Source organism: Aedes albopictus, chromosome 3, assembly GCF_035046485.1.
Source record: "Aedes albopictus strain Foshan chromosome 3, AalbF5, whole genome shotgun sequence".
Lineage (NCBI taxonomy): Eukaryota > Metazoa > Arthropoda > Insecta > Diptera > Culicidae > Aedes > Aedes albopictus.
The window spans coordinates 276,522,361-276,534,111 of NC_085138.1; the positions used below are offsets into that span (position 1 = coordinate 276,522,361).

The following is an 11,751-nucleotide window of genomic DNA, read 5'->3' on the forward strand; positions in this document are numbered from 1 at the left end:
TTATCGACTTTTAGCATAGCTAACTAGTGTATTAAAGAGTAGCGGACGAATACAAACCGATACGATTTGTATTTACAAAGTTATGGTGATCCATCCTTAGGTGACCCATCTTGCCCCGCTCCACCCTATATATTTGTTCATTTATAAGGTATATTAGGTTTAGGTATGTGGTTTAAGCTTTTGAAATTTGAACAACCACATCGTGGATGCAATTCAAGGAGTGTGATATTATTATTTTAATAATATAAGCAAAATGTCAAGTTATACAATTATTTATTGTATCTTATCTGCGAATTTCGCGCAACGTTAATACTAGACGCGCAAGACAACTCGATAAACCACTTGATATCAAGCGCATTAGTACTTATGCCTACCTCATTCATGTAAAGAATCGTCATGAATTCTTCCGCTCAAGCAATGTATCCAGAAGGATCACGGAGGAATTGATCTTTCCATTGTCGATCTTGAACACACAAGACAATTGTAATTCTTCCACCATAGGCAAACTATAAACTAGGGTGCAAACGAGATTACGATAAGAACGTACGAACTCGTCCTTTGATCACAGCACGGCATACCGGACAATTCGTTACTGCTGGAGCACACTGCACGCAAGAAACTGCAAGTAGAGGATAAGGAGAGGCATATGAAATATTATAGTGTTAAACGAAAAAAAAACTTAGGTGTAGCAAAATAGGCTTAAATAAGTTCTATGATTGAGTAGGATGTCAGACCGTTTGAGTACTATTTTAGGCATTAACCAAATTTAATAGATATTAAATTAACTTTGTCATAGCAAAAAAAAATCCTAAAATAGGACCCTTGCCCAAATGGTCCAACACACCGTAATACATATGACATGATCATGTTTCAACTTACCCAAATGACCACAGGGACAGAACACCACACCGACCTCATCCGCCATACATATCTTGCACTCGCGAGCATCTTTCAGTCGTTTGTTTTCCTCTTCCAGTCGTAGAGTTTTATCAATCTCCGTAGCTTCGGTGGGCCTTGCTGCAGCAGCCATCTGGGCTAGAGATTCAGGTACGTTGTTGCATTTCACAGCTGTGGATGTAGTGTCATTATGGTTCGCGATGCTGGAGGTAGACGGCGGTGATAATGCATCAGCGCCAACGACTACTTCTCCATCAGATGCTGGCGCAGAATCGAAGGAGGGCGAGGGAGTGGAAAAAGTTGAGCTAAATGATGAGAGGTTGGGTCCTGCAGTTGAAGAAATTGCTGTCCACAGAAGACGAGACACCTCGTTCTCTATGCGACGATCCATACGCGATGACGTGCTGGGCTCGAGTTCTTCATCTTGAATTTGACCGTCAAGAACTGCTTCTATTAGTGCTTGTGTATCAGCGTATGGTTGACCACTGCTTTCCAACTGCCGTTTGGTGACAGCCCGTATACGACCTGCATTCAGTCCCATAGATAACGCTAGTTGAACTGGTTCTGTAGCAAGTGCCTCGTCAAGACTCATGGTCACCACAGCTTGGCCACTGGCCTGCATTTGTTGCTGCTGGTTTGTGCTTGTGTTCTTTATCTGGCTTTGAACATTTTCAATGAATAGTTGCCCTTTAACCAATTGTACGAACTGACATTTGGGGAAGCACCTAGCATGCTCAAACCACGGATCATCATCAGCCAGCCAGAAGCGTAAACCGCCATCACAGTAAAAGCAGTGGACTTCATCTGCTCTGCCTAAATAATAGAAGCCAGCTTGAGCCAATCGTTCCGGATCTTGGATATGTCCTGTGGTCCAATTTTCAAACGATCTGATTCGCGAGTCCAAGGAACTAAACTGCGGTGCATAAGGAGATTTTACTGGCTGTATTCCAATGCTAGAGTCTAGAACGGGATTAGAACTGATGCTACTCGAGATAACTTTTACGCAATTGGGAAAGAATTTTTGATGCTCGACGAACGGATCATCGCCAATTTCCCATTGACCAATGACACCTTCGCACCAGGCACATTTGACCTGATCCGCGTTGTACGTATAGTAGAAACCGGCTTTGGCCAGCGAGCTAGGGCTGATGTGCGATACAGGCCAGTTTACGTACGTTGCCAGACGATGTTCTTCACGCTTCAGTTCATCGGCATCAAAAGAACGTACGTTGTCGGTCCGATCGGGGTGCAATAGGAATGCACAATTTGGGCTTAGCTCTCGATGTTTGGATTCAATCTGAAAATATAATGATTAATTGATTGTTAGACATCGGCATCTAGAACTATAGGGGGTTGTAGGGCAAGATGGTAACCCTAAGCATAGGACTCAAATGAATAGTAACTTTTATAAGAGTAAGACTAATTAACATTCTTTTCATTCATGTGACAATCACACATTTTGGTTGATAATTTACCACCACCCATGGCGAAGATGTAATTTCTGTTCTTCACTGGAATTGTCGTGGTATTGTACCGACATTAGTTAACAATTTACTATGCGATGATACTGCTTTATCCCAAAACATGGCTGACACGCGATGTAATACATTTTTTTCTAATTCTTATATCATCCAACTCTTATGGAAGGATCAAAACGCAGCACTCATTTATAGAGTCACTTTGCTTCCGATAACATGTATTGAAGCCGTCACATATCAGGTGACTATCCGAGGTGAAAGCCTCAGAGTCGCCTCCATATATCTTCCTCTGAGAACTGCAATAGCCCACGGGAATCTCATCCACATCTGCTCGGTTATGTTGGAGCCACGGTACCATAGCTTTCAAATCCTATGGTACAGATTAGATGGAACTGGTACGATAATAGCCGTTCAACCTTGATATATGACCTCTGCGACGACTTAGGGGCAAGACACTGTGCAATCGAGACCAACTCTGAGAGATTCTGGGTTACTCTTTTTATCGATAATCGACGAAATTTGTTGAAAGACTTCCCTAAAACTGCAATTTTCATTCAGGACACGCAACACTTTGCAGTTTGACATTGGTACCAGATCACACTTTGGCATAAATGGGAAAAGTTCTGAGGAACTGTGAGGAATTCTGAAGTACGCCTCGAACACAGATTTCCTCTCGTTAGATCTGTCTTGCCCCTAGGCGACGACTTCAACATAAACATGTTCAACACTGGAGCCACAACTAGGTAACTGGTTTTGCGAAATTTCAAGAGTTTTGTGAATATCTGAACATACACCACAATAAACAAAAGTTTATCCTTTGGAACTACGAAAACACATAATGATTCAGCTTTTAAGACCAACAAAGTGATTATTTTATACCAGGATTAGTTTTACCAGCAATTTTTATCCGCATTTCCAAAAACGAGTTACCTAGTTCTAGCATTAAGGGGACGAATTAGTTTTTAAGATATCGTGATCACCGTAACGGCACTTTTGAAAAACATCATTTCGAGATAATTGAGTTTTGGGTTTTGTGCTTTGCCTTATCTTTATGGAAGGTGCTCCTTACAATTGGCTGTAACTTTGGTTCTAGTCCTCATTTGGAATGCGCATTATCAATTTTAGATTATGCAATAAAAAAAGTTCGATTTTTTGAATCCCAAAAAGTATGTAACCCCTTAATGAACCATGGGTCTCCAGTTAGCCTAGTGGTTAACCCTCGAGCAGTCGCGTCGTTGGCTACCTGCAACGACACCACACTCACGCTATATACCAAAAGCATGCATTTTTCATAGTGCGTGTACTCAGTACACGACGCGACCACTCCCGGGTTAAGGCCATGGATCGCCAATCCGGAGACGGCGGCTTCGATTCTCGTTCCAGTCGGGAAAATTTTCTCGACTCGCTGGGCATAGTGTACACTGAGGCAATAACACTTAGGATTTTCATAAGTTGTAATTTATGAATGGGCGATTTTTCTGATTCATTACACTCTTATTTATTTTATAGCTTTTATGCTTGCGTTTCATACCTATAACTTATGATTGCCATAAGCGGCATGGTTGTGAAAAAAGCATTTTTGAAAACTATCAAAATTGCTACAGTAAGGGTATAGATTAGCAATTAGCTGCGGCTTGGACAAACACACATTACTCAAAGATCTGTTTTCGGAACTGAAGGACATAAAAAGTCAAATTGCCTTCATTTCTTTATATCAAGAATTCTCCGCCCAAATCAACAACAAATCTGGGATTACGTAAGTAACACGATCGGTCGTACTTAATCGATCTTAACGACAAGGAGCAAATTTGACGGTCATATTTTTTGCCACAGAATGTTTGCCACTAATGCAAACTTAAATGAAAGAAAAAATGAACGCGCTCCTTGTCTTTTTATTTTAAATTATCGATCAAGAAAAATCAACCATTCTACTTAGTGGGTAATTCCAAGATACAATGTCATGTCATGATTTAGAGAAGAATTAATTCATCCATTGTTAATACAATTAGAATACGAATATTATTTTATTTACGCCATGAAATTCATAATTAAAACTGAAAACTTATGATTTTGTTAAGGGACTGGATATTGAATTTTTCCCTCTTAATCATAAGTGAAATTTATGGCTTTCAACAATAATCGTAGTGTCGCCAAATCATAAGGGGGCTTACGTTCTTCGTAAGTTTTTTTTTTTGCCTCAGTGTATCATTGTACTTGCCTCACAATCATTGGCGTAAATACGGAGGGTCTAGGGAGGGTTTAGAACCCCCTAGAATCCGAATGGCTCCCTCTAGAAAATCTTCAAATTACACTGCGAAGGATATTAAAATTGGCTCTTAAGCTCCCCCTAGGAATTTCACCTAGTGACGCCAATGCTCACAAAATACAAATTCATGCAATGGCAGGCAAAGGAAGCCCATCAATTAATAGCTGTGGAAGTGCTCAAAGAACACTTAGTTGAAGCGAGACAGGCCAAGGCCCAGTGGGAACGTAGAGCCATAAAGGAGAAGAAGAAGACGATAAACCATGGTAGGCATATGCGGGTCATTTTGTAACTTACTGATCTTTATTTTATTATTTACATACGAAATACACCATAATAAACGTTAAAACTTTTTTTCAGATTCAGCATCAGCATCAGTTGGTTCAATAATTTTCCAATATTAGAATTGAATGTCATTAAATGATCAACTTAAAAACTTAAGAACATAAGAACGTTTACAAATCCACACAGAATTTTATATAAAAATAAGCGAAAAACTCGATCAGGAGTGAAAAAACGAAAATGCCCCATAAACACATCTCTTAACAATACATTACAGTGATGACTTGAAGATTTTTTAGAAGGATTAGTGCAGCAAACAATTTTATAAAAATCAATCATTGGAGAATTATTCCGAAAATATTCCGAAATAATTTCTGAGGTAACAGTGTATTACCTGTAGAGAATGTGTCTAATCTTACAATACCCAGTTGGAAGTTTTTAGTTTTAATTTTAATTTTTAAAAAAATGTTCAATTTCATTTGTTTTTTAAATTCGTTTCAATCTGCCTCAGGGTACCTATAGAAATCACGATATGAAAAATATGCTCTGCATTTCGAGGGCTGTAATTGTGTTGAATTTTAATAGCATACTCACATTCGATACCGAATTTCCCACGAAGATAGTCACTCCACAGAAGTGGCATTTCACGTTCAAGTACTGTTCGGTGGCGTAGAATCCTGCCCTGGCTAAATGGACCTCGAACGCATCCTCCATGACCCATTCCGTGTCTTCCCAGCGACGGTAGGTGCGAACCCGGTTCACTTCAACATTCATGGCTGCTACTTTTTTTTTTCGATGGACCAAATCTCACACTCTCACTTTTCGCCTAGGCTCCACAACAAATTACCAAAATGTCGAACTCCGTAAGTGACCCTCGCACGATTTGTTATGATACCTGCAAAAAGATAGACATTAATTTATCATACCCTTCTTGGTAGGTAAGCATTCTAAAAACAAAACAAACCTCTTAGTAAACAGCATACATCGGATATAATGCCCTGTTTATGCCTGCCTGAAAAATGTTTGCTTCACGATCGATCCAGATTATTGTTCGTGAACGAATGTCACCATATTTTTTTTTCTTTACATTCTAGATTTTTCAGGCATCCATTTGCGCGAAACATGCATCTTTATTCGCAACAACTGCACACTCGGAGATTCATCAGTTTAAAATCAGAGACATTTATAAAATTACTCGATATTCCACGCTTTCTGCAGATTATATTCTAAGGAAAATCTTTTTCTTTGCTAACAGTAGATAAGTTTTTTATTTTTCAGTAGTAGCAGCACAGCTTTTGTGCAACCTTGAGTCTGACAGATGGGTCAGATGTTACCTTTGACGGTTCTGCTGAATAGCACATGTAGGTCTCGTTTCCAATGTTTGTCGACTTTGCTGAATCAGCTCTGTATAAATACTTAAGTTTTGAGAAAAACAAAAAAATAATTTTCCAAATGCTTAATTCTCAGTTAAAGTTAATTGTAGTATTTTTTAGAAAAGATAAGATAAATTTATTACATTCGCTCACAATAATGTAAAATAAATGTCCAGACTGCATTCACATTCATATTGCACTATCTTAATTTAGAGTGTAACATATGGCGACTATCTTGAAGGAAAGAAAGCATTAGAACCGCATTGAACTTTATCAATCTGTTGGTTCTATTATATTATCGGTGCAGTTGAAACCAGAATTTTCAACACGGGAATGTGAACTAGACTGGTGTGCGTTATGATATTATTTAGGATCAATTTTTTTTACCATAGTTTCACTTGTAAACCAGATTTACCTACCCCCAGAATTGTATTTTGTTTATTGAACAAGTTGGATTGCAGGAACTACCGCGCGATCACACTACTGAGCGCTGCCTACAAGATACTCTCTCAAATTTTATGCCGCCGTCTATCCGCGATTGCAAGAGAGTTCGTGGGGCAATATCAGGCTGGATTCATGGGTGAACGCGCTACAACGGACCAGATGTTCGCCATTCGCCAGGTGTTGCAGAAATGCCGCGAATACAATGTGCCCACACATCACTTGTTCATCGATTTCAAATCGGCGTATGATACAATCGATCGAGAACAGCTATGGCAGATTATGCACGAATACGGATTCCCGAATAAACTGATACGATTGATCAAGGCGACGATGGATCGAGTGATGTGCGTAGTTCAAGTATCAGGGACACTCTCGAGTCCCTTCGAATCTCGCAGAGGGTTACGGCAAGGTGATGGTCTTTCGTGCTTGCTGTTCAACATTGCTTTAGACGGTGTAATTAGGAGAGCGGGGATAAACACGAGTGGAACGATTTTCACGAAGTCCGTTCAGCTGCTTGGTTTCGATGATATTGCCCCAAGTAACACAGAAAACATCTTTAGATTTAAAAACTTCAAAAGATGCTCTATAAACGTATTATAGGAGCATTAGAAAACATCAAGTGTTATTTTTAAGTTCATTTTTTGTTGCGTGCTGACTAATAGCAAAAGAACATCTTTGGTTGTATAGCATGAAAAAATACGTATAAAATTCTAATATTCAACACCTATCACCGTCCAATGTTGACAGCAATAATTGTTTACGTTTTAATTCGAAGTTTGTTTAGGAACCATACTGCGGTCATCCTGCGGCTACTCAGTTTCATCCGCCAAGGCTCTCCCAAGTGATGCGGGGGAAAACCTGCCTACGGCAAAAATCAGCCGTAAACCAACCTAAGTAATCGGCTAGATATTAAATAAAAAAGATCTTCAGCTGGACCGGGACCAGTTTAGTTTCAATAAGGTCGACAGCTCGATACAGCGCTGAGTTTCCATAAGGAAACTAACATTCCCCTCGCCAAGTTTTTTTGAGCAGCCGCAATTATCGTCCCTGTGCAAACAGGGTCAACATTCACTGAGAAGTATCCGGAGAGAGAGCTTGGCGTTACGGTCCATTAGTAAGCCAAATCAGCAGCCGGAACACGGTCGACAAATTCGTCAACAATTTCCAGCAAGATACTGTTTCGATTTCATATGCTGCATTTCATAGTTGCTGCCAAGTACTCCACACTCAGGAACCATCCAATTACTGGTTGTCTTCTGGCCAATCTACTGGTTGTCGACATAAACTAGTCGGGTATCACCGTTATCTGTAAACTGTGCACAATTATTTTTACCGATAATCTTACAACTATGAGCCTCAATCAGCATAATAAATCGCCATTACTATTGATTTTGTTTTGACACTGACAGATCAACCAACTAGCTATATTATAGTTATTTTGGCGTTGTAGTGATTATCACAAAACAAACAAAGACGTTAGCATGTTGAAAAGCTGTTATTTCAATGTATTATAAATGTATTGGCAAGCTCTAGCTTTATAGTTGCTCGCGAGATGTAATTTTGATGAAATTTAAACTTCTTCTAAATCAAAATAAAATATTTGTTTTTTCTGTCCCTCTTTATTCTATAGGAAAAATGGTTCGAATTACAGTACCAAATGAAAATATGAGTACGGTAATAAAAGTATGAAACATAATGACATTATAAAACATTCCTTGATTTGCTCATCGTCATTAAAGAAACTGCTTTAAAGTTTAATAATGTTCTATTATGAGCCATTGTTTGTCTATAACGGGTCAAGGGTCCATTTTAATGTATGAACCAAAATTACAATTGCATACAAAATATTTTGCACACCACTGTAAGCTCCATGGGCAATCTGCCATATTGCTTTTTCCGTGCGCATCAAAAACAACAAACAAAACTGTTACGTCCTGGAGTTCGGGGTGGCCGGGAGACATAGCAGTCTATTCAAACTCACAGGCGTAGCGAATAACAAATTAAAACATAACTTTATTTACACTAATAGAATGTACAATACAAGGACGACACGTTACTACACGAAGGCTACATTACTTCTAATCTAATTAATCTCTGCGAATGTGCATCGGCCGAGGCATAACGAAATGCTATCGCCGAGCACGCAGATCGGCGAGAGCATGAGAGCCAATCCAGTGGTTCTCAACATCTCCCCCTCTAATTGGTTTGGCGGTAAACCATAACAGCGGTCTTCTGGCGCAGGAAGAGCGATGATGGTGGACGTTATAGCTAGCGTTGCCGGTGATCAGGTTGACGAAGACTGAAGTACGGAAGACCGGAGCTTGATCTTGATTCCACCTTGGTTTATCATCCACTCGAAGACGTCGCTGAACACTGAGGCACGTCCACGTGCCAAATCCATCCGATGCCCATGTCGATCCACAAAATATTGGGCGAATTTTGGATCCGACTTGACTCTGATTGGTGGGCGCTTATCGGAGATAATTTCTGCTTCCCGAAGTGATCCGACATTGCATGACTTGAACACCTCTGCTGCACACTTTTTCTGCTGAGCGTGTTCGAAAACCTCATCACTACTGTCGTCGTGTGGTGCAGGTACGACAATAGGGTTTTTTATTGCTTGCTTCTGCTGCTGTTGTTCGTCACGATGAAACGTCGACACGGGAACAAACAGCTGATCCACTCGTGGCTGCCGCGGTTGCTCATCATTTATTACCGCCGCCGTAGAGTCGGCATCGTTTGGAAACGGTGCTTGGTGTTGTGTTTCCTGCTGTTGTGTGCTGATCGGGGAAGACTCGTATGTTGGCTGTGATACTCGAGTAGCCCAACATAGTGAAAACATCGACTGCATTTGTTGGTTGACTGTTTTCATTCGCTCCGCAAAAGCCTGGTACTGGAGCTCCATCAGCCGATTCATACTGCTGTAGTATTTCTCGCTGGCCTCTCGCATCTGCCGAAACTGCTCATCGAGGTATTCTTCTCGATCGAGTGGAAACCGGCCTGACGATGATGGCGGCGGTGGTGCTCGTACCGCTGACTGCCCATCATATGGTAGCGAATCAATGGGCCGTTCATTGATTCCAGCTGGGGTTTGATGCGAGGGTTGATCGTTGAACTGGTGCTGCTGCTGAGAACGCATTTCCACGGGCACTGATGGGAATGGAGCATTTTGGTTCTGGTATACTGACCTCAGAACCGGCGAGTGTTGCCACTGATCCACCTGACGCTGGTGCAGATCCTGTCCAGCCATTGAAGCCGAATGCTGGCGCTGTGCTTCATCACTCCGCCCGATGTCCATCGTGTCGCCATCGCCCATCTTCTCCTCCGCGGAAAACTTAACGTGTCGCGGGTCCTCACTGCACGCACGGATTTCTCGTCGCCACTGTTACGTCCTGGAGTTCGGGGTGGCTGGGAGACATAGCAGTCTATTCAAACTCACAGGCGTAGCGAATAACAAATTAAAACATAACTTTATTTACACTAATAGAATGTACAATACAAGGACGACACGTTACTACACGAAGGCTACATTACTTCTAATCTAATTAATCTCTGCGAATGTGCATCGGCCGAGGCATAACGAAATGCTATCGCCGAGCACGCAGATCGGCGAGAGCATGAGAGCCAATCCAGTGGTTCTCAACAAAAACAGTATCAAATGGCTGATTTATGTTACATTTTTCAATTCAAATCAATGGCGCATAAATTCTTAATGACTGAAACTATAAGTTTCACCATAAATTTTAAAGCGCAAGTTAAGCAATCCTCTAGCACAGGGGTTCTCAATCTTTTTCAGATTGCGACCCACTTTCGATTTTTAAAGATTTTGGCGACCCACCAGAACGTATTTTCATGAAATACGCCATTTCGGCAAATTTGGACTGACTTTTTAATAAATACATTTTATCACTTCCTTTGATATACTAACGTCACGTAGTTTCCAAATTTAAAAAAAGTAAGGTTGAGGTACCCATGGGTCCATTTTCGTTAAACTCAAAGAGTTTGAGATAAGTTACCAGGTTTCTAATCAAGTGTGACTCCAAGCAGAAGTACAGAACAGGTTTTAGGTATTCTCTCACATATTCTAGAAATAAACAAAAAAAATACATGTTATACAAATTCTTCGATAGTATAGCAGCAATTTTGTTCTTCTGCAGAACTATAAAATTTACTTTAAAACGAAAGGTCGAATTGAAAATGCTATAAATGTTTACAGTGAGTGGGTTAACATCAAGTAGAGTTTTTAGAATTGTAGTACTGCTGGATGGTCAGATGAACCCTCTTGAAAATTTTAGTCATACGCATTTATTCTATTTATGTTTTTATTGAAATCACTTTTCAGTTGTTCTGATTACCGTAAAAGCTCATATTATCGACATTTAGCCAAATTTTACCGAAGATAAGTTCACTTAAGTTGGGTAAAAGTACGGTTTCTTGCCGTAGATTGGTAATTATTTACTGAGTTTTGGTATTTCTAATTTATATTTTGTTATTTTTACTGCTGAACTTGGCATGTAAATATCTAACTGACAATGCAAACTGCAAGCAACAACAAAAATCCTTTTGATTGAAAACTAATCATTTCAGAATCGATTTCAGAACGCAAATAGTAGAGTCAATATTCAACGTACTCCAGACTAAGACGAGAAATACAAAATATTGAATAGAATTGTGGGGAAACCGCACTTCTAGAATTAACTCTTGTAGAATCCAAGGAAGTATTTATTCATTATAAAATGGTTAGCTGACAAAAGATAAGACATTTATTACAATATCGCCCAAGCCTTCGCGACCCACCAAACATCAGCCCGCGACCCATAGTTTGAGAAACGCTGCTCTAGCATCACGGAACATGTCCCATTTTATTATTCGATATTCACAAATTTAGTTATCATCAGCTCAACTTATTGAAAATCTGTTTTCATGTTGAAGAATCTAATTTCATGTGTTCAGAAAAAATAAATGATTTCTTAATTTTTCATTTTCCATGTTTTTTTTCTGAAACTAGCCACGC

At 40.0% G+C, this 11,751-nt stretch overlaps 1 protein-coding gene across 1 annotated transcript; it reads right to left on the reverse strand.

The window, feature by feature from the left end:
* Nucleotides 1–256: 256 nt before the first annotated feature.
* Nucleotides 257–6,250, reverse strand: LOC109402332 (baculoviral IAP repeat-containing protein 7-B). Its single transcript, XM_019674998.3, has 4 exons — nucleotides 5,885–6,250; nucleotides 5,515–5,815; nucleotides 880–2,194; nucleotides 257–619 (listed from the first exon to the last, which is right to left on the reverse strand). Exons 2-4 carry the CDS (start codon nucleotides 5,692–5,694, stop codon nucleotides 531–533), a joined length of 1,584 nt encoding a protein of 527 aa, XP_019530543.3. The 5' UTR covers nucleotides 5,695–5,815; nucleotides 5,885–6,250; the 3' UTR covers nucleotides 257–530.
* Nucleotides 6,251–11,751: the final 5,501 nt, after the last annotated feature.

Bases quoted from the DNA above. Each gene is read 5' to 3' on its own strand.
- LOC109402332 (XM_019674998.3), bottom strand. From the start codon at position 5,694: ATGAATGTTGAAGTGAACCGGGTTCGCACCTACCGTCGCTGGGAAGAC. The intron at 2,195-5,514 runs GTGAGTATGCTA...TTATATTTTCAG, and splicing joins TGGGAAATTCGGTATCGAAT to ATTGAATCCAAACATCGAGA. The intron at 620-879 runs GTAAGTTGAAAC...CTCTACTTGCAG, and splicing joins CTGTCCCTGTGGTCATTTGG to TTTCTTGCGTGCAGTGTGCT.